The 26,627-nt window shown below is 39.5% G+C and overlaps 1 protein-coding gene across 1 annotated transcript in view; it reads right to left on the bottom strand.

Annotated features, from left to right (window-relative positions):
- Window positions 1-26,627, bottom strand: part of DNAH5 (dynein axonemal heavy chain 5) — a 295,211-nt gene that overhangs the window by 53,170 nt on the left and 215,414 nt on the right. The window contains exons 56-61 of the mRNA XM_038583304.1: window positions 12,422-12,653; window positions 11,157-11,271; window positions 10,745-10,921; window positions 7,558-7,761; window positions 4,885-5,064; window positions 1,016-1,153 (exon numbers count right to left, since the gene is read on the bottom strand). Of these exons, the coding sequence (XP_038439232.1) occupies window positions 1,016-1,153; window positions 4,885-5,064; window positions 7,558-7,761; window positions 10,745-10,921; window positions 11,157-11,271; window positions 12,422-12,653 (1,046 nt within the window). The remainder of the gene's footprint in view (window positions 1-1,015; window positions 1,154-4,884; window positions 5,065-7,557; window positions 7,762-10,744; window positions 10,922-11,156; window positions 11,272-12,421; window positions 12,654-26,627) is intronic.

Here is a 26,627-nt window from a genome sequence, read left to right as displayed (position 1 = left end):
TTAGAGATTTACAAATACAAAACTCCCAAGTAAATGAGTATATATCGAAAGGGAAAAAATCATGACAAAGTCCTGGTGACTTAAAAACTCAGGCACCTTTCCTCTGAAATTTCTAGGTATTTTATCTGAATGCTTATACACAAATGCATGCCAATCATAACCTGGTTTCCCTCCCCCTAAAACACCCTACAAGTCCCAGGAGCCTGTGCCCATGAGGAGCTCTGAAGCCTAAGCTACACTGGCCTGTTTTAAAGCTTCCTGGATATCCAAAAGGAAAGAAGCCCCAGTGGAGCTGGAGTAATTGGTATAAATAAGATAAATAACCTATAGCCCAGGAGATCAGAAATGTATGAACCCAGATTCTGAAAGAATCTACAGCTGCTATTTTGTAGACTAAGTTGAGAAGACTGTAGATGGTTATTGTCATCAGATGCAACCATGTGGCCAGTCACATTAGTCCAGCAGAGAGGCCTGAAGTGAACACCAGAAGGCCAAGGTCTAGTTCAGACTGTTCAGCCCTATGACAAGGAGCCACCCTCTGGACTTCTTTCTCCAAAAGGGCTATAAAATATATAAATTTCTTATTTCTCCAAAAGGACTATAAAATATATAAAATATAGTATATTTTTATATATAAAAATATTCACCTTGCTTACCTTGCAAGATTATTTCAAAGATTAAATAAGATAAAGTAGGAAACATGATTTGAAAAACGTAATAAAACGTACTACATGGCAGGCTGTTTTTGCCACCATCAATAAGAGGACTCAGATATGTTCCAGAAAGCCTCCTACCTTAGCTGACCATCCCGACCTCTCACCAAGGTCCTTAGTATGTGTTAGAAACAAACTCTAGGGTTTAGTGAAGGATTACGTGCTGTTTATGTACTATGTATACATTAAATCAATCCTTGCTGAGAACCAACCTCTTGGAAAAAGAAAGCAGCAAAGGAAGGAAGGGTCTACTATAGGTATGTTGGTGTATGATAGTCCATTCCATGCCAGAGAACAGTTACCTGCTTTTCGGTCATGGCCTGTTCATATTCAGCCTGCACCACATCAAGCTCTGCTTGCTTGTCATCCAGCTCAGCCTGGGCCTTCTGCAGATCCTGCATGGCCAAGATGTAGCGATTCTCCTGTACCACCAAGTTGGCCTGCACAGGACATACGCAAGGTGAATAATGCATGTGTGCAAACCAAACAGCCAGCATTTCAGAGTCTGAGACCTCAGCAATATTTATACCTGTTTTCTGTTCTACCTCTAGAGTCTCTTCAAGTTGCATTAAGTCAAGATCAAATCTTAACGTGGACTTGATATAAATGTTTATAAGCAGAAAATTAATACATTCAAAGTCAGCACATTTTTTCCAAAAAGCACCAGATAGTAAATATTTTAGACATTTTGAGTCAAGGGGCAAAATCAAGGCTATTTTGTTCAGGTACTTATCTAAAAACCATTTAAAATAAATGAAAAAACTCTTATTTACAAAACATACACATAGAGGTTGTGAGCTAGATTTGGCCTGTGGGCCAGAGTTTGCTGGTCCTTAGATCAGAGCACTGCAGTATTAAATGCCCATGGGTAAATTATGGAACACTGTAATATTATTGTAGAAAAAGAAAAAACTGAATATTGAGAACTCTCTGCCTAGTAAAACTCATCACTATTGATGAGGATATTAAAACAAGATAAAGAATAGAAATAGTATACACTGCATGTAAAATGTAGATTTTGTGAGTTGTGGTGATCTCGATGTTGTTCTTGTAGTCTTCATATATTGTTTGCCTTCCATAAACGAACTGATGCCTTGAACTGTGATTTTTTTTAAAAAATATTTTATTTATTTATTCATAAGAGACACAGAGAGAAAGAGAGGCAGAGACACAGGCAGAGGGAGAAGCAGGCTCCGTGCAGGGAGCCTGATGTGGGACTCGATCCCAGGTCTCCAGGATCATGCTCTGGGCTGAAGGCAGGCGCTAAACTGCTGAGCCACCCGGGCTGCCCTTGAACTGTGATTAATTAAAAATATTTGTTTTCAGGAAGTTACTAAATTTGACTCAAGAGATGTATTCAGAAGCAGTATTAGCAAAAGACAAGATGTAGAAAACAGTCCATGCTTATAGGAATTTAGATGCCTTAAGGGGATCCCTGGGTGGTGCAGCGATTTGGTGCCTGCCTTTGGCCCAGGGCGCAATCCTGGAGACCCGGGATCGAATCCCACGTCGGGTTCCCGGTGCATGGAGCCTGCTTCTCCCTCTGCCTGTGTCTCTGCCTCTCTCTCTCTCTCTTTCTGTGTGACTATCATAAATAAAAAATTTTTTAAAAAAGGAATTTAGATGCTTTAAACAATTTTTTGGAGTCAAAATTTTCCTTTTTAAATCTCTAAATTGTTAAAATTGTTTTAATGAGGATAATCCACTATTAGGGCCACATTCTTTCTGGAGTGTTTCAGAAGAAAAGATTATCTTGAAACAAATTTTTGAAATAAATTATTTTCCCGTCTGAAAATCTCAGGCTCCCAAATTTGGGCAGAATAATCCTTTAAAGGAAAGTCCAAGTTCCATAACTTACTAGAACCACTGATAGGCAAAACTACAGTTTAAAAAAGATCTAACTCTTGGGACATTTTCTTGTCAGGTCTGCTCTATACTGCACCTGTTGCCATGGATTAAACATAAAAGAAAAGCAAGGTAATGATGCCAAACCACTCACTGAAGCAGTAAACTAATGTCAAATGATCACAGCCCCAGAGATTTTGAATATTTTCTAGAATTTTACTCAGAAAAAATAAATTAAAAAAAAATCTAATGAAGCTCTCAAAAGTTGCTACCCAAAAAGTACAGAATCCCTTCCAGTCTGCAGCTCCATGCAGATCACTTACATTCTGTGAGCTTCCATTTATCCATGAAGATATTGAAAATCTACCTCCTACAGTGTGTGTGTGACAGAGGATTAAATAAGATAACATGTAAACACCCACAGCTGGTGCCTGGCCTACAACAAGAATTCAATAAATAATAGCTGTTGTTGTCCAAGTATAATATTTAAGGTTCTACTGTTACGAATGTTCTGTTTATAGGGACTGATATTTACTGGTTTTCACAGTTTTCAAGGAGAATTATCATTATCATTTACTTGAATGGAGTCTGAATTGTTATTAGCCGATATTTAAGTTTATTCACTACTAGATGTCACTTGGTCCACTGACCGGGATTGCCGGAAGAAGCACAGCTCCTTGGTGTCCCCATCACTGCTTAGTGTTGAGGAGGTTCCACCTGGAGTGTAAGAAGTGTCCTTAAGCTGTCCTCATTCAGAAGCAGGAGCTGGCCAGAGAAGTCCCTCCAGGAATATATGAAATGAGGGGCCTTGGTCAGTGATGCTTCGTACTAATGTATGCAGAGGTGCCCAGTGATAATCTGCACTCTCTCTATTTCACCTTCTCCTTAAGCAGGGAGTATGCAGACTCTCTCTAATTGCACTCATTTTCATGCCTGAACATTCAGAGAGACCTGACACATTCTAGGCTCCCAGAGGCTGGGAGCTGAGAGGCTGGGTCCTGGTCACTTCCAGGACCGACTTCTCAGAAAGAAAGGTAGAGATTCTAGGAGTAAGTAAAAGGTTCCCCCTTCTGACAGTGTTCTCTTCACTTCCAACTGCAGGATCATGTTGTCGTATGACTGTGGCGGGGCTAAAGTGTCCTGGAAAATCCCAGAGGAAGGGATTTTCTTGTTCTTATGTAAACCTTGATCAGAATGGCCATTATTTGGTACTGATTTCAGCTCATTTTATTTAAAACAATTACAACAAAATAAAAGCTACCCATCATAAATTCAACAGTAATTCCTTTAAAAACACTATATGCTTACTCACTAGAAACATTTGCAAAAGATGCCCTGTATTTTTCATTTGATAGGGTGGTTATAATTCAGGCAATATCAGAATGCCCATTTTGAGCTATGCTGGAGTCTTCAGAATTCATCATATCGACAGCATGACATCAATTATTTGCTCTCAAATTCTCTAAACTAAATGAGTCATTGTTCCTTTAAGTTGCCTTAGGACCCCAAGGGGCTTCAGCCACTGAATAAATGACCCAGGTATGGTAACAGTTAGAAAATAAAATGGGATTTGCAACCCTATCCATATCTTGTTTCCACTTCCGATTATTTTTATCATGATTATTAAACTCCTTGGACGGCTTACAAGCATAAGTGGGTTTCAGTTGATGGTTGAGAAAGATTAGACTCATACAAGAGCAAAATAATCAACCAGGCCACACGTGTGATTTTTGAGACATTGGTATGCCATTTCTAAAACATGTATTTGCCTCTCCATCTGCTGCAGACTGTCTCTGATGGTGGAGGAGTATGTGCCTATGAAGCTTAGAAATGCAATTACTCAAAGGGAAACAGGCATATTATCAAATCACATTGAAGAACAGATGACATTCAGTTTCTTTCCTGAGAAACAAAGGAAAAGAGTAAGAATACCATGTCATAACTTATAGCCCAGACTAGCCACCAATTGTGTGCAGACATAAGATTCCCTGGCAGGAGATCTTGGACATTGCCAGGAGATTCTATGCTATAGTTTTCTGTGTTTCTTTTTTCCAAGTTGACACTGTGGAAGAAAAATATCCAGGATCCCACAATGGACTTGGCATCCTTCTAAAGAGTCCATGCTTAAAGGTTCATACAACTCTGATTAGAGAGGTATTACAGAGAAGAGAAACATCCTGTGCTCAGCCCTTCTGTCACTTGCTCTCCCATGGACTTGAATACACCACCAGAGGCTAAAGGCTCCTATGCTATATGAAAAGGCAAAACTAATTGACCTAAGGGGCTTTATAGGCATGTATTGCACAGTTCTACCTAGGAGACTCACCTTCAGAGGCAACACTTCTCTGTTTATAGAAAAGAAGGCAGCCATGGCTTTGGTCCAGGAGCAAAGACCAGCTACGTTCCCACATACACGTTTAGCCGTTTCAATGTTGTAGTCTGTCATTTCAAAGTATGGATTCAAAAATTCTATCACTTCTTCATTTATTGTGTCTTTTGGGAATTGCTATGAAAGAAAAGAGTATAATTAAGTCAAAATACTTTTCTCCACAAAGTCATACTCACATTATGTCATTGAAATTACTGAACAACGAGGAAGGGATGCATGATATCACATTTTGCTGATATTTCAGGATATTGGGCCAAAGTCATGAAAGTGAAAACAGGGCAAGCAGTGATAGCAAAGAAGTCAGAGCTTACTTTAGCTTCTGTGAATAAGAGATACCAACCCTAAATAAATGTTCTGGGACCCAGGGAAAGAGTAAATTATTTAGGTGATGAATACTAAGATGGTTACATTTTCATGTCATTAATCCTAAATAGGTGAATTGTATAAGCCCATAAAATCAATAATGGAAAACAAATATACTCAGGTATATTCAGCCTAAGGACAAAATATATTTAGCATTTAGCAGCAACTAAATGCTTAATACATTTAAACAGAGGTTCTATTAAACTCATCTGAAATATAAAGGTTACAACCTAGACATTAGGCTCTGAGGGCAATGAATTAAATTTAATCATAAAATTATCCAGAATATGAGAGAACTGTTATCTTCTGAAGGGATAAAACTTAGAAATAGTAGCAGAAGTGGATTAAGAACACTTTTTTGCGTCAGCAGAAGACTGGCCAAACAACGAAACTGGACCCCCCTCAAGCAATGTTCGCTCATCTTAAAGATAACCAGATGTTCTCCAAGTGGAAAGGAATGCAGCACCTAAATAAAAGCTTTCACAGAACATACACAAGGTAGGGTGGAATACACACTATCATTGAGAAATCTTCCAGTACCAGTTTCTTTTATGACACTTGAGAAATAGTGAAGCCAGAAGAATATTTGGGAACAATGGAAAGACAGTGGTGACAAAAGAAAAATGGCAAGAGAGCTTCCAAGAGCAATGGTTGTGCCACCAGGTACATAGGATGGGAACCTAGAGTAACCCATCAGGATCCTATGTGAAGTCTGATTCCACTGTCATGTTTTTCTGTGAAAACCTCTTAAGCCTCCTCTATCACCACTGCCATTCCACATGCACTCAATCAGTACCACATACACTCAGAGTGTCACCTCCCCTCCATTCATCGACTGATGAATGGATAAAGAAGCTGTGGTATATATACACAATCTATTATTACTCAGCCATCAAAAAAGAATGAAATCTGGCCATTTGCAAGGACATGGATAGAACTAGAGGGTATTACCTTAAGTGAAACAAGTAAATCAGAGAAAGACAAATACCATATGATTTTACTCATATGTGGAATTTAAGAGACAAAACAGATGAACATAGGGAAAGGAAGGAAAAATAAAATAAGAGGAAAACAGAGAGGGAGACAAACCATAAGAGACTCTTCATCATAGGAAACAAACTGAGAGTTGCTGTAAGAGAGGTGCCTGGGGGGATGGGGTAACTGGGTGATGGGCATTAAGGAGGGCATGTGACATGATGAGCACTGGCTATTATATGCAACTGATGAATCACTAAATTTTACCCCTGAAACTAATAATACACTCTAAGTTAACTAAATTGAATTTAAATAAAAATATATTTTTTTAAAAAGTAGAACAACTTACTGCTGGCAGATGTGTAAACTGACACAGCTATTTTTGAAAACTCTTTGGCACTCTATATAAAGCTGTTTAAATGTATAGAGATGGTAGCTACATTTGTGATGAGCATAGCACAATGTACAGAATTGTCTAATCACTATTGTACACCTGAAAAACATGTAACATGTGTCAACTATACTCCAATCAAAGAAAACTTACAGCTATTAAAAAATGTAAAATCAAAGACCCAGAAATCCCATTCCAGAGTACAGAGCCAACTGAAATGCAAATACACCCACCAAATGACCTATAGACCAACTATCATAGTAGCTTTATTTACAATAGCCAAAACTGGTAACAACCCAAAAATCCATCAACAGTCCAATGGACAAATAAATTGAAATGTATTACAGGATTTCACACTGTGCTTGTTCATACAAGCTCATGAGGAAACATTGCTAAATTTTCAGGAATTCTGTACACTGCTTGTTAAATAGAACTGTTATTAAGAATTAATTTATATAAACTTAGTTACATAAATTTCCCTTAAAATAAAAATAATGCATAGTAAAAGTAAACACTTTCTATTATTTTACTACATTTTACCATCTATGTTTTGAGGTCATCTATATCTATTGTATCTACAAGGTGGTACATACCTTATATTCGACTATGTACCTCTCCCCAGCCCTACATTCATTCAGCAAGATCATTTTGGTAGCTTGAAATTGGCCATTGTGGGGATATTTACACCGTGGAAATTGGCAAACACTATAAATCCCCCAATATAGAGAATTTTTATATGTGATTATACCTCAATAAAGATGGTAAAAAATTTTTGTATGTTTGTGCAATAAATTCTTTTCTGAAATTTATTCTACTAAAGGGCTCAGACACTCTAATGAAGTCTGAGTCCCCTCTCAGTCCATCATTATTGAGCTACCAACCTGTAAGTTCTGTAAAAAGTTTCCTGCAGTCATGAGTTTTAAAGATTCCTGCCAGGAAGGGATTGTACAGCTTTTTTCCAGGTCAATTTTCACTGCATTGACTTTCCTTTGAAACAGGAGCAGCACACAATCCATGATCCTCATGATGAGGTGAGGGGGTCGGCCCAACGTGCGGACAGTGGCGATGTCTGAAGGCTTGATGGTCTGTGAGATGAGAGGAGGTCATCATCCAATCTCAGAAAAGAAAATGTGAACAAACCTATAATCTCTAAGTGCTATTTTGACAGAGGAAAGCAAGCATTTTTGAGTTAGATTCAGAGTCATAATGTTTAGATGCATAGTTAATCCCAAAGAAACACATGTCCTAAAAAGTTCAAACTTTTACAATTCAAACTGACAGCAAGAGGAGACAGTGAGGGAAATGCTGGTGAGTAGCTAAGGAGCTGTGACTTCTTTAAAAACATACAGACCACTCTGTGTCAGGAAAAAAAAAAGTGTAATCTGAAAGAAAAAGAATACTCAGCACTCAGGGAGCTACAAGGAATTCTCAACTCTAGTATGTGCAGTGCTTTCTACTCATTAGTTATATGGGTCAAGAATCTGCCTCTTTAGCATCCCCCCAGATTTGTCACAATGGGCTGACACCGACAGGTAGCCCCAGGGCTGACAGATTGAATAATTAGAGGTTTCTGAGCTGGGAAATTACCTTTAAATTGATGGAACTTAAGCAATACGAATTTCAAGAACTCAGATAAGTCCTGTCCCATTCTAGTATGGAGATTCTGAGAGAGTAAATTACTTAATAGTCACGTAGAATGATTGCGGTTGCTGATAACTGCTTTATCTCTTACACTGTGGAATAATTTTTAGAAAAATACTAAGCATAATAATCTGATACAGTCCTATTTCTAGGACAAATCATGTACACTCATCTCTTCCAGATCTTTTTTTTAAGATTTTATTTATTTATTTATTTGAGAGAGAGACAGAGAGAGAGTGCAAACATGATCTAAGATGCCATATGCTCAGTTTCCATGATGCCATTAGGTATCATGAGCTCAGTAAAGGTTTAGAAGTGTCTTTACACTATCAATATATTCTCTCTGTTGATCAGAGACTCTTAGTCTAAAGCCAAGATGCCCCTCAAAAAGGGAGTGGGTGGGGTTCAGGATCTTGAAGAGATCTGCATTCCCATGTTCACTGTAGCATTATTTACAATAGCCAAGATATAGACACGATCTAAATATCCACCAATGGATGAGTGGATAAAGAAATGCAAGAGATAGATAGATAGATAGATAGATAGATAGATAGATAGATAGATGATAGATAGAGTGTATGCATGTGCAAGTGTGTGTGTCTTTCTGTGTGTGTGTGTGTGAGTGCCTATGTACAATGGAATATTATTCAGTCTTTAAAAAAAAAAAAAGGAAATCATGCCATTTGAAACAACATGGACAGACCTAGGGGCCATTTTGCCAAGTAAAATAAACCAAATACAGGAAAACAAATACTATATGATTCCATTTATGTGGAACCTAAAATAGTCAAGATTCATAGAAGCAGAGAATAGAACAGTGGTTGTCAGGTCTGGCAGGAGGAGGAAATGGGGAGCTGATGGTCAAGAGGTACAGATTTTCAGTTATACAGAATAAATAAATTCTGAACAGCTACTACATGGCACAGTGCCTATAGTTAATACTGTATTATATATTCAAATTTGTCAAGAGGGCAGATTTTAGATATGATGTTAAATGTTTTTAACACATAAAACAGCAACAATAATATTAAAGGGAGCGGTGTGGGGAGGGGGATCTTTGGGAGGTGATGGACATGTCAATGGATTTGAAGGTGGGGATGGTTTCACGGGTATACACTTAATTCCCAAACTCTCAGGTTGTATACATTACACATGTACAGCTTTTTACATGACAGTCATACATTGATAAATTAGGTTTTTTTTAAAGGGGCAGATGAGGAGCCCACAAACTCGAGAGAGACTGAAGACCCATTCGGTGATAAAGAAGCACAGTGTAGCCAGAGAAAGAAGAAACAAAGGAGCAGAAAGTAAAGATATATCCCAATAAGAGTAGTGTGGAAAGTTGGAGAGAGGGGATCCCTGGGTGGCTCAGTGGTTTAGCGCCTGCCTTTGGCCCAAGGCGTGATTCTGGAGTCCCGGGATCGAGTCCCACGTCGGGCTCCCGGCATGGAGCCTGTTTCTCCCTCCTCCTGTGTCTCTGCCTCTTTCTCTCTCTCTCTCTATGTCTATCATAAATAAATAAATAAATCTTAAAAAAAAAGTTGGACAGATATAGGAGAAGGCAATATCTTTATTGTCTCAAAAGAGTAGACATTCATATCTGTATATTGCTCAGGAAGCTTAAAGACTCAACTTGGATCAAAAAGATTGAGAAGTGTTTTAGGCGGTGAGCTTACAATAAAGTTTAAAAAATTACATTATCAAGTAATGAGGCATGCTCATTTGAGGTTCTAGAACCTGAATTAGCCATGGACAGAGCACCAGGGCTTCATTTCTCCAGCCAGGAATGAATAACATACAACAATAGATGAGCAAGACTGAAGAAGAAGTAATCTAAAATTGAGTCCAAAGAATCTTACATTGAGTCTTCAGCATTTGACTAGCCCTATAAGTTCTGGCCCATTTCATTAAACTCATATTTTCTCAGAATCCAACCTTCTTTCTAATTTCCCTCTTTCTGTTCTTGTCACATGATTGCGTTGAACAACTGTCAGAGCCTGCTCGAAACCCTCCATTAACAAGCCACATTAGTATTTGGATACTAATTCGTGGATACACTCAGAAAACACCATACTTTACAGACCTACTCCAGCATCCTCAATGAACAAGTAGGGAAATGTTATCTTAGAAATTCTATGTGACATTCCCAATGTCACTAGTGACAGAGTGGAAAAGAGAACCCAGGACTCCTGACCATCAATATATGACATTGCCCATCATTCATGAGTGAAGAAAATGAGATGTGAAGTAGCAAGTGCAAAATCTATAAAGACCTACTAACATCTCCCTGCAGAAAATATTACTTGCAATTGTGCCAGTGAAGAGACCTTTGGTCTGAAGCAGTAGAACATTTCCTTGCTGTTACTCATCTCCTCTGTCCTCATCCTAGATACTGAACTTGACATCTGTCCTATCACATAGATTTACCTGCAGGGCTGCTTCTGCTTCTTCTAATGCTGGTTTTGCTGCTTCCAGTTTTTCTTCAGCAATGGCTTTATCTTTAGAGATGCTGTCCACAATGGCTTGGGCTTTGTCCTTCACCTTCTGTACCTCAGCCTTGACCTTTTCGGCAGCCTGTGCCTTCATTGTCACTTCTTTTAAGACCTAATTCAATATAAAATTTAAAAAAATACCTTGTCAATCTGAAAGATAAACATTTTTCCTTGGTTTATTGATTTTGCCCACTTATAAAATATTTCACAATAAAATTAAGAGTACTGCATTCTCTTGGAAGTAATTTATATTTTCATGGTTACAATGTAGTCAATATGCATACGTCATTAACATTTATTACTAGGAATTTAAAACAAATACGGCACATGCACAAGTGCCCACACACCATGTCAGCTTTATCATTGGCCACCTGAAGCTCCTTTTCTTTCACTTCCAGTTCTTTGCTCAGGGCTGCAACAGACTCTGAGGCCTCTTTTAGCTTTTCCAATCCAGTATTCATTCTAGGATTGAAAATCCAAGCAAGCCATATTAAAATTTGTTGTATTCAGCCACATTTTCCAAGCACTGATTAATAAAGATAGTAATAGTTCTATTTGAAGAATGAGCATATGTGCAAATAGCAATCCAAGAGGGCTTGACAAAAAGAAATATACACCCAGAGTTGATGCCAGACGGAACACATTTGAAAGTTTTTCATAGACCACACGTGGGAGCATGACCCCGTTATGACACTGCATAGCATGAAGAACGATGGTGGGTCTAGAATCTGTATCATGCAGGATTCACCTTTAATGAAGTTTAATTAAATGACAATAGACTTCAAATGCTTGAAGCCCTATCACAGAAGAAGGAAAATAAATAACTACTGTTTAAAAAAAAAAAAAAAGACAATTAAGTTAAAAGAAGAAAGATTTGGGATCAAGGAAAGAAACAAATTTGAAGTCATTAGAACAACCTATGAAGAGACCACTGACTATCTGGGCCTGAGATGATGTGACCTCAAAGACTGGAGCTCACAGAGTCAGTCAGCACAATCTCCCACCCAGGGACTCTTAGGGAGCAGCTCTGGCTGGTTCTGGCCATATGCAGGCAGGAGCTCTAAGTGTTCATAAAAGAGCAGGGCAGAGTAGTGAAACCTAGAACAGCCTCCAGGGTAGTAGGGTATTCACCATGCAGTGAAAATTAGCATCGGCCAGATTCTCCTACCCTAGACCCCAGAAAAGTGGGAGAGAAGAGGGAGGCGGGAAGTATTTCTACCATTATGTCATTCAGTATTATAACAAGAGGTAGGCCACATAAAACACTGGGCAACATTTAATTCTACTGGGCAAGAATGAAGCTTCTAGCAATCATGGAATAATCCTTTGAATAGACTTGAGAGGAGGGTGTCTTAGACTCAGCACTGTTGGCATTTGGGACTGGATGATTCTTTGCTGTGGGGGGCTACCTCGTATACTGGAGGATATTTAACAGCATCCCTGATCTCTGTTCATCTGATGTCAGTAGCACCCCTTGCCAGCCCCTACCACCTAAGTTGTAACAAACAAAAATGCTCCTCCTAGTCACTGCTAAATGCTTCCTAGGAGCAAATTTTCCCCCAGTTGACAGCCACTGCTTTAAAATAATTTTATATCTGAACTTCACACTCACCTGTTGGCCAGAGTGTGCACTTCCACATGCTTTTCTCTGTATGTGCACTTATAGCTCTGAATAAAAGAGAGGTATGACTTGGGAGTCACATGAGTAGAGCGTCGGAATCTCTGGAAATAATCAACACACTTCTCAGCTACCCCATCCTGGAAGGAGCCCATGCACTGGACCACTTCCTTCTTGGTTTCCAAACTGCAGTCAATATCATAGGAAGACAGGAAGTGTTCAGACACTAGAACGAATAAAGATGGCAATGGGTGAAATATGAACATGAATTACCATTTGAAAAGTTAACTGGCTATTATTGAAGGATTTAGACATTTCTTGGGAGTACACACCATTTTTATAGCCCCATTGAGGTACATATTTGTCAGCATTTTTGGCCCCAAGCCTATGACTTCAACAATTTTATTTTCCCTTTCATGTGCAAAACTAGAACAGAGCTCAAGACTATCATCAGTCTTTGTTTTCTGGTATTTATGCAAAGAAGTCTCTTCTGCACGGCTGCAGGTTCTGGTAAGCAGCCAGCCTGTTCTATGCTTTACATAAGGACCAAAGTGGTACAAATAACTTAGAAATCAGTGCCCACCTGGTACTCATATTTAACAAGCCCATTTATTTTTAAACGCAGAACCTGTCATACCTTTTATCCCCCCAGGTTCTGACTGCATTTGGTATGGGAATGTTTGTCACTACATTTTTGTATGCCTGGGCCATCTTGTTCTCAAAAGTGGCAGCTGGCCATTGGCAGTCAGTTCTAATTTACAGCGTCCTTTAAAAATGTTTGGGTAAAAACCTCCTGTTGGAGACCTTTATCTTCCCACCCTTTATCTGGTGCCAATCATGGGACCAATTCTAAGGCAGCATTTCCTATTATAGGAATAGGTCATAAAGTCAGAGCTAATCAATCACCACATACACATCACACATCTGCTGCATGTCTGCCCCTGTGATGGGGCCATGGAGTGACACTGGTGTGAAACTTGGTCTCAACTCTAAAGAATTTACAAAGGTTGTAAATGATACAGTTAAAAATTATCATAACCAGGGAAGCCTGGATGGCTCAGTGGTTGAGGGTCTGCCTTCGGCTCAGGTTGTGATTCTGGGATCCAGGATTGAGTCCCACATCAGGCTCCCTCCATGGAGCCTGTTTCTCCCTCTGCCTGTGTCTCTGTCTCTCTTTTTGTGTGTCTCTCATGAATAAATAAATAAAATATTTTTTAAAATAAATAAATAAATAAATAAATATGATCATAACCAGCTAAGGATTTCCTTGAAAAGTACTGAAAGTACTGAATAATGTACATAAGGGTTGCAAACAGAAATACAGCCAATAAAAACGGAAGGAAAATGAAGGAATCAAACCTATCAGGTGACAGTTGGGAAAGAAATAAAAAATGATCAGTAACTGATCATTGAATTAAGTTCTTAAAGCAGTAATTGTGGGGCAGTATTTATTTATATCTATGTAAATAATAGGTACCATTCATCAGCTTGGTTATGAACATAGTTTACCACATACACTGAAAGGCAATAAAGACTCAGAAGTCATATTTTCTCATGAGTTAAGCAACCTCTACAAAGAACATTTTAAATTCCAGGGAGTTTAAGTCAAGGCACTGGAAACATAAGAATAATCCTTGCCTATGATAAAGTTTTTGTAGGTATTAACTCCAACAGCTGCAATATTCACCATGTGCAGGCATGATACTAAGTGCTTCATCTGGCATTATGGTGTATCCTCAGGAAGGATACACCACTTGTGTAAGTGGGAAAGGATTCCCACTTTCCGAAAATTCCCTTGTATTTACTATATAACAACGATTTTTTTTTCTTATATGATCAGAGAGTATAAAAAATGGTGACTTTCTTAATGTAGCAAGTGTTCTTTTTCTCTTTCCAAAAAAGTCAGAGAATAAAAAGAGGGTGGATTCAAACATATTTTCCCAAAGACTTCAATCTCTGGTGCAAGAAAGTTTATGAAGAGTCAGGTTGCTTTCACCTAGAGGGGGCCCACACCTGCTAAGACTCAAGGAAGAGGCCATGGAAAACTCTTCCAAGGTCATCTTCATTATCTAATCACCAAAGCAGCAATGCCAGTTTTGGGACCCACCTTCAGAATGATGCCTGGGGTTGGTGTGGAGTATATTTTGATAATGTGTGTTCATGTCACCTGATGGAAATGAGATGAGGTATGTGTGGGAGAGAGAGAATGCTGGCCTCAGTCCCTGAATTTTGGTTCCTTGAATTTCTACTTCATTTAAAGAACTGAAGTCACAAAGTGAAAAAGGTGTATTAGTTGCCTTTCCAGCCATCTCTTCTCTGCTACTAAAAGAATCTCTATTTTGCTCAGGGTAACAATCTGTCCAACTAAAATCCTTTGATTCCCCAGACTCTCTTATAAGTAGGGGCGACCTGGTTCAAGCCAATGACATGTAGACGAAAGTTCTTAGGGAAGAATGTTGTCCTGAAATAAAAGGCAAACTTCATGGTGCATCAACAAACATGATGCCTAGGGATGCAGCAGCTACCCTGTGCCTATAAGAGTAAGAGCCACATCCTGAGATGACAGCAAGACAGAAGGAATAAGATCCCACAATGGCATCATCCTGGACTGCACAGCTCTACATTTTCTTGGTAGCCACAGAAAGGTGAGCAACAGCTCACTCAGAAGCTGTTTGAGCAACTACCTCTCTGGTTTTCTCTTTTTTCTTTAAATGTTTCATCAAAAGACTTAGTCAATTTTAATTCACATATATAAAAAACTCATATTTTTTCCAAAAGCACTTTAGTTATTAAAATACTACAAAATCTAGGATTAGCCTTCTGAGCATCTTTAAGCCAGAAAATAATAACAGTAACAACAATCCAAAAAATAAACTAAGAAAATAATCTAATTTATAATAGCATCAAAAAGAATAAAATGCATAGGAATAAACTCTACCAAAGGATATGAAAGACTTGCAATACTAAAACTATAAAATACAAATGAAAGAAATTAAACACAAATATATCGAAAGACATCATGTACTTATAATTTGGAAGAATTATTATTTTTTAAATGCCCAGAAAACCTCAAATGGCCAAAGCAATTTTGAGAAAGAACAAAGCTGGAGGCATCACACTTCCTGATTTCAAAATGTATTACAAGGTCACACTAATCAAAACAGTATGGTACTGGCATTACAAATAGGCATATAGACCAAAGAAACAGAAGAAAGTCCAGAAATAAACACAAACATATACAGTCAACTGAGGCTGCCAATAACACATATAGTGGGGAAAGGATAGTCTCTTTTACTAAATGGTGCTGGGAAAACAGGATATCTATGTGCCAAAGAATGAAACTGGAGCCTTGTCTTACACCATACACAAAAAAATCAAACCAAAATAGATTAAAGACCTAAATGTAAGACCTGAAACCATAAAACTCCTAGAAAAAAAAACATAATAGGTAAGCTCCTGACTTTGATCTTGGCAATCACCAAAAGCACAGGCAACAAAAGCAAAAACAAAGTGGGACTACATCAAACTAAAAAAAATCTTCTATGTGGCAAGGGAAGCAACTAAGAAATGAACAAGTAGCTTATGGAATGGGAGAAAATATTTGCAAACCATACCTCTGATAAAGGATTAATATACAAAATAAAGAACTCCTACAACTCAATAGCAAAAAAAAAAAAAGTAATCTGATTAAAATGGGCAAAGGAATTGAAAAGAGCAATCTCCAGAGAAGATATACAAATGGACAACAGGTATATAAAAAAACATCACTAATCATCAGGAAAATGCGAATCAAAATCACTTCACACCAGTTAGGATGACTGTTATTAAAAAAAAAAAAAAAGACCCCCACCCCCAATAACAAGTGTCATCAAGGGTATGGGGAAAAGGGAACCCATGTGCACTATTAGTGGGAATGCAAACTGATGCAGCCACGTGGGAAACAGTGTGAGGGTTCCTTAAAAATTAAAATACAGGGGCACCTGGGTGGCAGTTGGTTCAGCATCTGACTCTTGGTTTCAGCTCAAGTCATGATCTCAGGGTTGTGGGATCAAGCTCCATGTAGGGCTCCATGCTCAGCATGGAGTCTGCTCAAGATTCTCTTTCCCTTTGTCTCTGCCCCTCCCCCTGCTCACACATTCTCTCTCTTCCTCTCTCTCTAAAAATAAATAAATAAAATCTTAATAAAATAATAAAATAAAAATAGAATTATCATATGATCCAACAATTTCACTTCCAGGCACATATACCTGGAAAGAAATATCACTATCTCAAAGACATAATCTGTGCTCCCATGTTCACTGCAGCACCATTTATAGTAGCCAAGACATGAAGACAACTAATGTTTGTTGATGTATAAATGGATATACATGCAGTGGAAATTTATTCAGTCTCTAAAAAGAGATGGAAATCCTGCATTTGCAACAATATGGATGAAGCTGGAGGTCATTATGCTAAGTGAATAAGCTAGACACAGAAGGGCAAGTACTACATGACATCACTTATAAGAGGAATCTGAAATTGTCAGGCTCATGGCAGCAGAAAAGTAGAACTCTGATTGCCAGGGGCTACAGGGAGAGGGTATCATTTCCTCCTCCTCCCAATCAAAAAATCAAGAAGTACAAAGTTTTAGTTATAGAAAATGAGTAAGTTCTACAGGTCTACTTCACAGCATGATGCCTATCGCTAACAACACTGTTTGTATACCGAAAATTACCTGTAAGAGAGCTTATGTTGTATTCTTATCACAAAATAATAATAACAATAAAAGAAGGCAGAAGGAAACATTTGGAGGTGATGGATATATTTATGGCATAGATTGTGATGGTCCCATGAGTGTTTACTTACTCAAAATTCATCAAGTTGTATATTTTAATTACGTATATAGCTTTTTGTATATCATTCATACCTCAATAAGCTGGTTTAAAAACAAAACTAAAATCTATCTTAAAGAATAAAATATTAATTAATAATATAAGTAATTATAGAAATATACAATAGATTAATACTTTTTTAAAATTTTTATTTAATTATTCATGAGAGACACACAGAGAGAGAGATAGAGGCACAGACACAGGCAGAAGGAGAAGCAGGCTCCATTCCACGCAGGGAGCCTGACATGGGACTCGATCCCGGGTCTCCAAGACCACACCCAGGACTGAAGGTGGCGCTAAGCCACTGAGCCACCTGACTTAATACTTTTATAGGAAATATTCAGTATAATCTAAATGAAATATACTAACACAAACAAAACTATTTCCTTACTAATGTGGCTGAAAATAATAATTTAATTTAGAATCAGCATCCTGAAGACAACTTATATAAGGTTGTTTCCAGAAACCATGTGGCTAATTTTCCAAAGAGAATAACACTTAAATACCTAAGTATATTAGGTATTTCCTATACCCACAGATGTATTCTATCCAAATAACATAAGATAAGTTCCAGGTTAATATTAGGTGTATAGTTGTTGGTTTTCCCAACAAGGTTTTATATTTATTAAGTGAAGGTGCCATGTCTCAACTTTTTTTTTTCAAATCAGCAGAAATTTTATTTTATTTTATTTTATTGGAGTTCAATTTGCCAACATATAGCATAACACCCAGTGCTCATCCTGCCAAGTGCCCCCACAGTGCCTAACAGCCAGTCACCCCCAACCCCCGCCCACTTCCCCTTCCACTACCCATTGTTCATTTCCCAGAGTTAGGAATCTCTTATGTTCTGTCTCACTTTCTGATATTTCCCACTCATTTTCTCTCCTTTCCCTTTATTCCCTTTCACTAATTTTTATATTCCCCAAATGAATGAGACCATATAATGTTTGTCCTTTTCCGATTGACTTATTTCACTCAGCATAATACCCTAGAAGTCCCTCCACGTCGGAGCAAATAGTGGGTATTTGTCATTTCTAATGGCTGAGTAATATTCCATTGTATACATAAACCACATCTTCTCTATCCATTCATCTTTCGATGGACACTGAGGCTACTTCCCAGTTTGGCTATTGTGGACATTGCTGCTAGAAACATCGGGGTGCAGGTGTCCCGGCATTTCACTGCATCTGTATCTTTGCGGTAAATCCCCAGCAGTGCAATTGCTGGGTCGAAGGGCAGGTCTATTTTTAACTCTTTGAGGAACCTCCACACAGTTTTCCAGAGAGGCTGCACCAGTTCACATTCCCACCAACAGTGTATGAGGGTTCCCTTTTCTCCGCATCCTCTCCCACATTTGTGGTTTCCTGCCTTGTTAATTTTCCCCATTCTCACTGGTGTGAGGTGGGATCTCATTGTGGTTTTGATTTGTATTTCCCTGATGGCAAGTGATGCAGAGCATTTTCTCATGTGCAAGTTGGCCATGTCTATGTCTTCCTCTGCGAGATTTCTGTTCATGTCTTTTGCCCATTTCATGATTGGATTGTTTGCTTATTTCGTGTTGAGTTTAATATAATGTTTAATAAGTTTAATAAGTTTTATAATGTTTATAAGTTTTATAAGTTTAATAAGTTTATAAGTTTTTAAGTTTAAGTTTAATAAGTTCTTTATAGCTCTTGGATACTAGCCCTTTATCTGATACGTCATTTGCAAATATCTTCTCCCATTCTGTAGGTTGTCTTTGAGTTCTGTTGACTGTTTCTTTTGCTGTGCAGAAGCTTCTTATCTTGATGAAGTCCCAATAGTTCATTTTTGCTTTTGTTTCTTTTGCCTTCGTGGATGTATCTTGCAAGAAGTTACTGTGGACACGTTCAAAAAGGGTGTTGCCTGTGGTCTCCTCTAGGATTTTGATGGACTCTTGTCTCACATTTAGATCTTTCATCCATTTTGAGTTTATCTTTGTGTATGGTGCAAGAGAGTGGTCTAGTTTCATTCTTCTGCATGTGGATGTCCAATTTTCCCAGCACCATTTATTGAAGAGACTGTCTTTCTTCCAGTGGAGAGTCTTTCCTCCTTTATCGAATATTAGTTGACCATAGAGTTGAGGGCCCATTTCTGGGTTCTCTATTCTGTTCCATTGATCTATGTGTCTGTTTTTGTGCCAGTACCACACTGTCTTGATGACCACAGCTTTGTAGTACAACCTGAAATCTGGCATTGTGATGCCCCCAGCTTTGATTTTCTTTAATATTCTTTACAATTCCCCTGGCTATTTGGGATCTTTTCTGATTCCACACAAATCTTAAGATGATTTGTTCCACCTCTCTAAAGAAAGTCCATGGTATTTTGACAGGGATTGCATTAAACTTGTAAATTGCCCTGGGTAACATTAACATTTTCACAATATTAATTCTTCCAATCCATGAGCATGGACTCTTTTTCCATCTCTTTGTGTCTTCCTCAATTTCTTTCAGAAGTGTTCTGTAGTTTTTGGGGTATAGATCCTTTACTTCATTGATTAGGTTTATTCCTAGGTATCTTATGCTTTTGGGTGCAATTGTAAATGGGATTGACTCCTTAATTCCTCTTTCTTCAGTCTCATTGTTAGTGTATAGAAATACCACTGACTTCTGGGCATTGATTTTGTATCCTGCCATACTGCCAAATTGCTGTATGAGTTCTAACAATCTTGGAGTGGAGTCTTTTGGGTTTTCTATGTAGAGTATCATGTCATCGGCGAAGAGGGAGAGTTTGACTTCTCCTTTGCCAATTTGAATGCCTTTTATTTCTTCTTGTTGCCTGATTGCTGAGGCTAGGACTTCTAGTACTATGTTGAATAGCAGTGGTGAGTGGACATCCCTGTCTTGTTCCTGATCTTAGGGGAAAGGCTCCCAGTGTTTCCTCATTGGAATGATATTTGCTGTGGGCTGTTCATAGATGGCTTTTAGGATGCTGAAGAATGTTCCCTCTATCCCTATACTCTGAAGAGTTTGGATCAGGAATGGGTGCTGTATTTTGTCAAATGTTTTCACTGCATCTGTTGAGAGGATTATATGATATGGTTCTTGTTTTTTCTCTTGCTGATATGATCAATCACATTGAATGCTTTATGAGTGTTGAACCAGTCTTGCATTCCGGGGATAAATCATGGTGATTTATGAATAATGGTCATGGTGAATAATCTTCTTAATATATTGTTAGATCCTATTGGCCAGTATCTTGGTGAGAATTTTTACATCCATGTTCATCAGGGATATTGGTCAATAATTCTCCTTTTTGGTGGGGTCTTTGTCTGGTTTTGGAATTAACATGATGCTGGCCTCATAGAATGAGTTTGGAAGTACTCCATCTCTTTCTATCTTTCTGAACAACTTTAGTAGAATAGGTATGGTTTCTTCTTTAAATGTTTGATAGAATTCCCTTGGGAAGCCATTTGGCCCTGGACTTTTGTGTCTTGGTAGATTGTTGATGACTGCTTCAATTTCCTCGTTGGTTATTGGTCTGTTCAGGTTTTCTATTTCTTCCTTTCCAGTTTTTGTAGTTTGTGGTTTTCCAGAAATGCGTCCATTTCTTCTAGATTGCCTAATTTATTGGCGTATAGCTGCTCATAATAAGTTTTTTAAATCGTTTGTATTTCCTTGGTATTGGTGGTGATCTCTACTTTCTCATTCATGATTTTATTAATTTGAGTCTTTTTTCTTTCTTTTTAATATGGCTGGCTAATGGTTTATCTATCTTATTAATTCTTTCAAAGAACCAACTCCTGGTTTTGTTGATCTGTTCCACAGTTCTTCTGGTCTCGATTTTGTTGAGTTCTGCTCAAATCTTTATTAACTCTCTTCTTCTGCTGGGTGTAGGATCATTTACTGTTTTTTCTCTAGCTCCTTTAGGTGCAAGGTTAACTTTTGTATTTGAGTTCTTTCCAGTTTTTGGATGGCTGCTTGTATTGTGATGTATTTCACGCCCCCAGGACTGCTTTTGCTGCATCCCAAAGATTTTGAATGGTTGTATCTTCATTCTCATTAGTTTCCATGAATCTTTTTAATTCTTCTCTAATTTCCTGGTTGACCCTTTCATCTTTTAGCAGGATGGTCCTTAACCTCCACGTGTTTGAAATCCTTCCAAACTTCTTCTTGTGATTTAGTTCTAGTTTCAAAGCATTATGGTCTGAAAATACGCAGGGGACGATCCCAACTTTTGGTATCGGTTAAGACCTGATTTGTGACCCAGTATGTGGTCTATTCTGGAGAAAGTTCCATATGCAATTGAGAAGAATGTGTATTCAGTTGCGTTTGGATGTAAAGTTCGGTAAATATCTGTGAAATCCATCTGGTCCACTGTATCTTTTAAAACTCTTGTTTCTTTGGAGATGTTGTGCTTAGAAGATCTGTCGATTGTAGACAGCTCTATATTCAAGTCACCAAGTATGATTGTATTATTATCTAAGTTTGTCTTAACTTCGGTTATGAATTGATTGATATACTTGGCAGCTCCCACATTAGTAGCATAAATATTCATGATTGTTAGGTCCTCTTGTTGGATAGATTCTTTAAGTATGATATAGTGTCCCTCTTCATCTCTCACTACAGTCTTCGGGGTAAGTTTTAGTTTATCTGATATAAGGATGGCTACCCCTGCTTTCTTTTGAGGACCATTCGAATGGTAAATGGTTCTCCAAACTTTTATTTTCAGGCTGTAGGTGTCCTTCTGTCTAAAATGAGTCTCATGTAGACAGCAAATAGATGGGTCCTGCTTTTTTATCCAGTCTGAAACCCTGCGCCTTTTTAATGGGGTCATTAAGCCCGTTCACGTTCAGAGCTACTATTGAAAATATGAATTTAGTGTTATCATGATACCTATTCAGTCGCTGTTTTTGTGGATTGTTCCATTGGACTTCTTCTTAAAGGGGAAATCTCTTGCAGAGATGGTTTGGAGGTCACATATTATTTCGGTTCCTGTCTGTCTTGGAAGCTCTTTATCTCTCCTTCCATTCTGAATGAGAGCCTTGCTGGATAAAGTATTCTTGGTTGCATGTTTTTCTCATTTAGGACCCTGAATATATCCTGCCAGCCCTTTGTGTCCTGCCAGGTCTCTGTGGAGAGGTCTGCTGTTACCCTAATGTTCCTCCCCATAAGGGTTATGGATTTCTTGTCTCTTGCTGCTTTAAGGATCTTCTCTTTATCTTTGGAATTTGCAAGTTTCACTATTAAATGAGGTGTTGAATGGTTTTTATTGTTTTTGGGAGGGGATCTCTCTATCTCCTGGATCTGATTGTCTGTTTCCCTCCCCAAATTAGGGAAGTTCTCAGCTATGATTTGTTCAAATACACTTTCTCGACCTCTGTCCCTTTCGGTGCCCTCGGGAACCCCAATTAAATTTAGGTTTTTTCCTTCTGAGGCTTTCATTTATTTCCCTTAACGTATCCTCATGATCTTTTAATTGTTTTTCTCTGTTTTCCTCAGTTTCCTTCCTTGCCATCAACTTGTCTCTATGTCACTCACTTGTTCTTCTACCACGTTAACCCTCAAGGTTAGGACCTCTAGTTTGGATTGCATCTCACTTAATTGATTTTTAATTTTGGCCTAATTAGATCTAAATTCTACAGTCATGAAGTTCTTGAATCCTTTATGCTTTTTCTAGAGCCACCAGTAGCTTTATAATTGTGCTTCTGAATTGCCTTTCTGGCATTGAATTGTAATCCAAATTTTGTAACTCTGTGGAAGAGAGGACTGTTTCTGATTCTTCCTTTTGTGGTGAGTTTTTCCTTCTAGTCATTTTGCTCAGTGCAGAGTGGCCAAAAGCAAGTTGTACTGGAAAAAGGAGAAAAAGAGAGAAAAAAAAAAACGGAAAAAGGGTGGGGTGAAAGGGGGTGAAACAGAAAACAAAAAACAATGGGGAGTACACTCTGATTCTATATACTGTAAATCCCTGGACATCCCCTGGGACTTTCCAGTGCTGCTTGGTGAATAAGTTGTTTTTCCCCTGTCCTTCTAGCTAGTGTTCTGGGGGAGGGGCCTGCTGTGCTGATTCTCAGGTGTGTGCACCTGGGGAGCTGCCCAGCCCCCTGCCTGGTGCACAGCTCAGTGGGAGCTGTTTATCCTGTGAGGCCCCTGCTCAGTCCCAGGTACAAGGTGACACCAGGAGGAACAGCAACAGTGGAGGCGCCCAGCTCTGCAGCCCTGGATTCAGCTCCCGCAGTAACTACCACAGCTCCCAGTCCGCAGGGCCCTGGATGCTCCTGGGGGTAAAGGTGCTGATCTGCACAGCTCGGGGCCGCCCGGAGGCAGGAGCGTCCTCGCTGTCCTGTCCTCCCGGCCTCTGCCTGTCCCGGGGCGAGCGCCGGATCCTGGGCCGTGTCCCCCGGCGCCCTGGGCTCCGGGGCCTGCGCCGCTGGAATTGCGCTCCCGGCCGTGCAGCCCCCTCCGCCCCAGCCGCCTCCGAGCTGCTCCCGGGGCCCCGCTGGGTGCTCGCTGCAGCCCTTTAGGGAGCTCGGCTGCGGGGTGTGGCGCTGTCCCCGGGGCGCAGGTGTCTGTCAGTGTCCCCGGGAGCCCGAGGGCATCCCCGCCCCCCTGGGTCCTGCTCCAACTCCCTGCGAGCCCCTTTCCGCCCGGGAAGGTTGGTGCAGCTCCTGCCTCTTCTGGCCTGGGCTCTCCTGTCCTGGAGGCTCTCGCCCCGGCCTTAGCCCGGCTCCTCGCGGGGCTCCTCCCCCTTGGATGCTTATTTATTTATTTTTTCCATCTTCCTACCTCGATAGAAGCACAAACTCTTCTCACTGTAGCGTTCCAGCTGTTCTCTCTTTAAATATCAGGCCGAATTTGTAGATTTTTCAGGATGATTTGAAGGTTATCTAGGTAATTTGGTGGGGACCGGTGACTTGGGGACCCTACTCTTCCGCCGTCTTGCCCCGCCTCTCCCATGTCTCATATCTTACAATTATTTTATCCACTACTGTAGCTAGCACAGTAAACACCAGACCAGACTGGAGGCATAACCACAGAAGATTACAGATTATCAAAGGTCTAAGAACATCTCAATACCCAGGTGTGTGATATAAATTAAAGTATATGTGCTATAGATACAGGAGGTCTATGATAGAGGCGGCAGTAAAATAAATATTCCTAAGTGAACAAAGAAAGAATGAAGGGTGTGCTGAGTTCTGACTAAGCTTTGGAATTTAGATAAAGGAGACAGCCAAAAATATTCTTGATCTGAGCGGGCCAATGTGTGGAGGAGAATGATGAGTAAAGCATATTTAGGGGTGCCTGGGTGGCTCAGTTAAGTGTCCAGCTCTTGATTTCAGTGTAGGTCATGATCTCAGGGTTGTGAGGTCGAGCCCCATGTCGGCTCCACACTGGGTGTGGAACCTGCTTAAGGTTCTCTTTCTCTGCCCCTCTTCACCATGTTCTATCTCTCTTTTAAAAAAAAAAAAGTGCATGTTCAGAAAACAAACAAAAAAGGTATATCTGAGGGAGGAAAGAGAGGAAAGGTTTGTGTTGGATTAGAGAAGACTGCAAGTAAGTCATGGCTGTACTATAGAAGAATGATGAATTTTGACAGACTGATTCATTCAATATTGTAACCATTCGACACTGGTAACTGCCAAGATCATGCATGAAAGACAGGTAGTCCTTAACTTCATGGATTTTTAGTCTAGCAGAACAAATCAGCATTAGTTAAATAAACACACAACTAAGTTTATAAACTGTGGTTAGTTCCAGGCAAGAAGAGCACAGTGCTTGAAGTGGTAACATGGGAACAGGTTCCGTGGGGAACAGAATGATGGCAAATGGGATAGTTCCCCTGAGGCAGGGATGTTTGACTGAGCCAGCATTGTCCCAACAAAGGGAGGAGGGTGCTGGTAGGATGGAGAAGAAGGGTGTCTCATGGGAAGAAGAAGCAGCCTGTTCAAGGAACAAGAACAGAGCAGGAAGAAAAAGTGATCTCAGGGGGAGGTGGGGAGGTGGGCAAGGCCACTCTTCCCAGCCTAGAAGGCTAAGCTAGAGACTCTTGATTTTTCCTAAGAGCAAGGGGAAGTCATAGAAGGTGCTAAGTAGAAAACAGTGTGGTTGGGTTTGTGTTTTTATCATTCTTCTGTCAGCAATGTGAGATAGATGGCAGATGGCTGACACAAGAGAAGTCATTAGAAAGCTATTTGGGTTTTCCAGGTGAGCAACAATGACAACTTGGCCTAGGATATCTATGAGAGGGAAAGCACTGGAGACAGTCGCCCAATATTTAAAAGATAAAGTCAACAAGACATGGTGATCAAGCAGACTTGAGAGCTGAAGGAGGGCCCAGATGCTCAAGATAAAGCTCTTTGATCATGTAGTTTAGTGGGTGACGGTGGAACTTCCTGGGGGTAGGACCAGAGGGAGGCAGTTCAGGGTCAGACACTTGGAGTAGCAGTCTGTGAAACCCCCATGAGAATGTAGCAAGCAGGCAGCCAGCCAGTGCACAGACTTCAAGCCAAAGGACATACTAGACTAGAGAGAAAAGCTGATGGGGTGTGTCACCCAGGAGATGGAGGATGAGCCTGCCGGGGAAGAGGACCAGAGTGAAGGAAGGAGCCTGCCTTGCCATGGCACTATGCCCGGCTTCATAAAGAGCATGGAGCTCAATAAATACATTCTCAATAAACAAACAAGAAAATGCATCCCTGAAAGTCAGGACAGTTGCTAGGAAACAAGGGCACAGAAATGCAGTTTCCCTGACCTCCATGGAATCCTGGCTTGGGTTGATACAATGAGACTTAAAAGAAAAGGGAGGCCCTGTGAGAAATTAACTAAGGAAAGATCAATACAGCCTTTGTCCTGTAATAGAAGAGATGATGGAAATAGACACCTAGCAGCAAGGGCTCTGTATTTAAATTAAGTCATCTTAATTACAGTATATTACAATGTTTGTCGCCTGAAATTGTTATTTTACTGTTCATAATAATACCTTAGATGATACTCCACAAAATACTTCCACGTTAATTATCATATTTCATAGTTAACTTTAATATACCTCTTAAATTCTGTCATTTGCGTTCTCATTTATACCCTACTTCAAGGAATTTTAAGGTTTTACCCTTAGTTGTATTTACATTTTGATAGGACTTAAAATTTTAAATCACTGGTCTTTTCTCAAACTTTAAAAGACAAAAGAGAAAACTGTACATGTGTACTTCAAGTCTGTTAAAATAGTCTGTGTTGAAAAGCCACAGATTGGAAAACCATTATTGTCAACAGCAGTATGGAGAGAACAGTGGCTAAGAATATATACTTATACATAATAACCTGGGTTCTAGCCCTGGTATTGATCCTAATGGCTTCTTACACCTCTGACTATTC

The sequence above is a fragment of the Canis lupus genome, chromosome 34, assembly GCF_011100685.1.
Source record: "Canis lupus familiaris isolate Mischka breed German Shepherd chromosome 34, alternate assembly UU_Cfam_GSD_1.0, whole genome shotgun sequence".
NCBI classification, from domain to species: Eukaryota; Metazoa; Chordata; class Mammalia; order Carnivora; family Canidae; genus Canis; species Canis lupus.
Note: the sequence above shows the minus strand (reverse complement) of the source record. Positions and strands in the feature narration are given on the sequence as shown.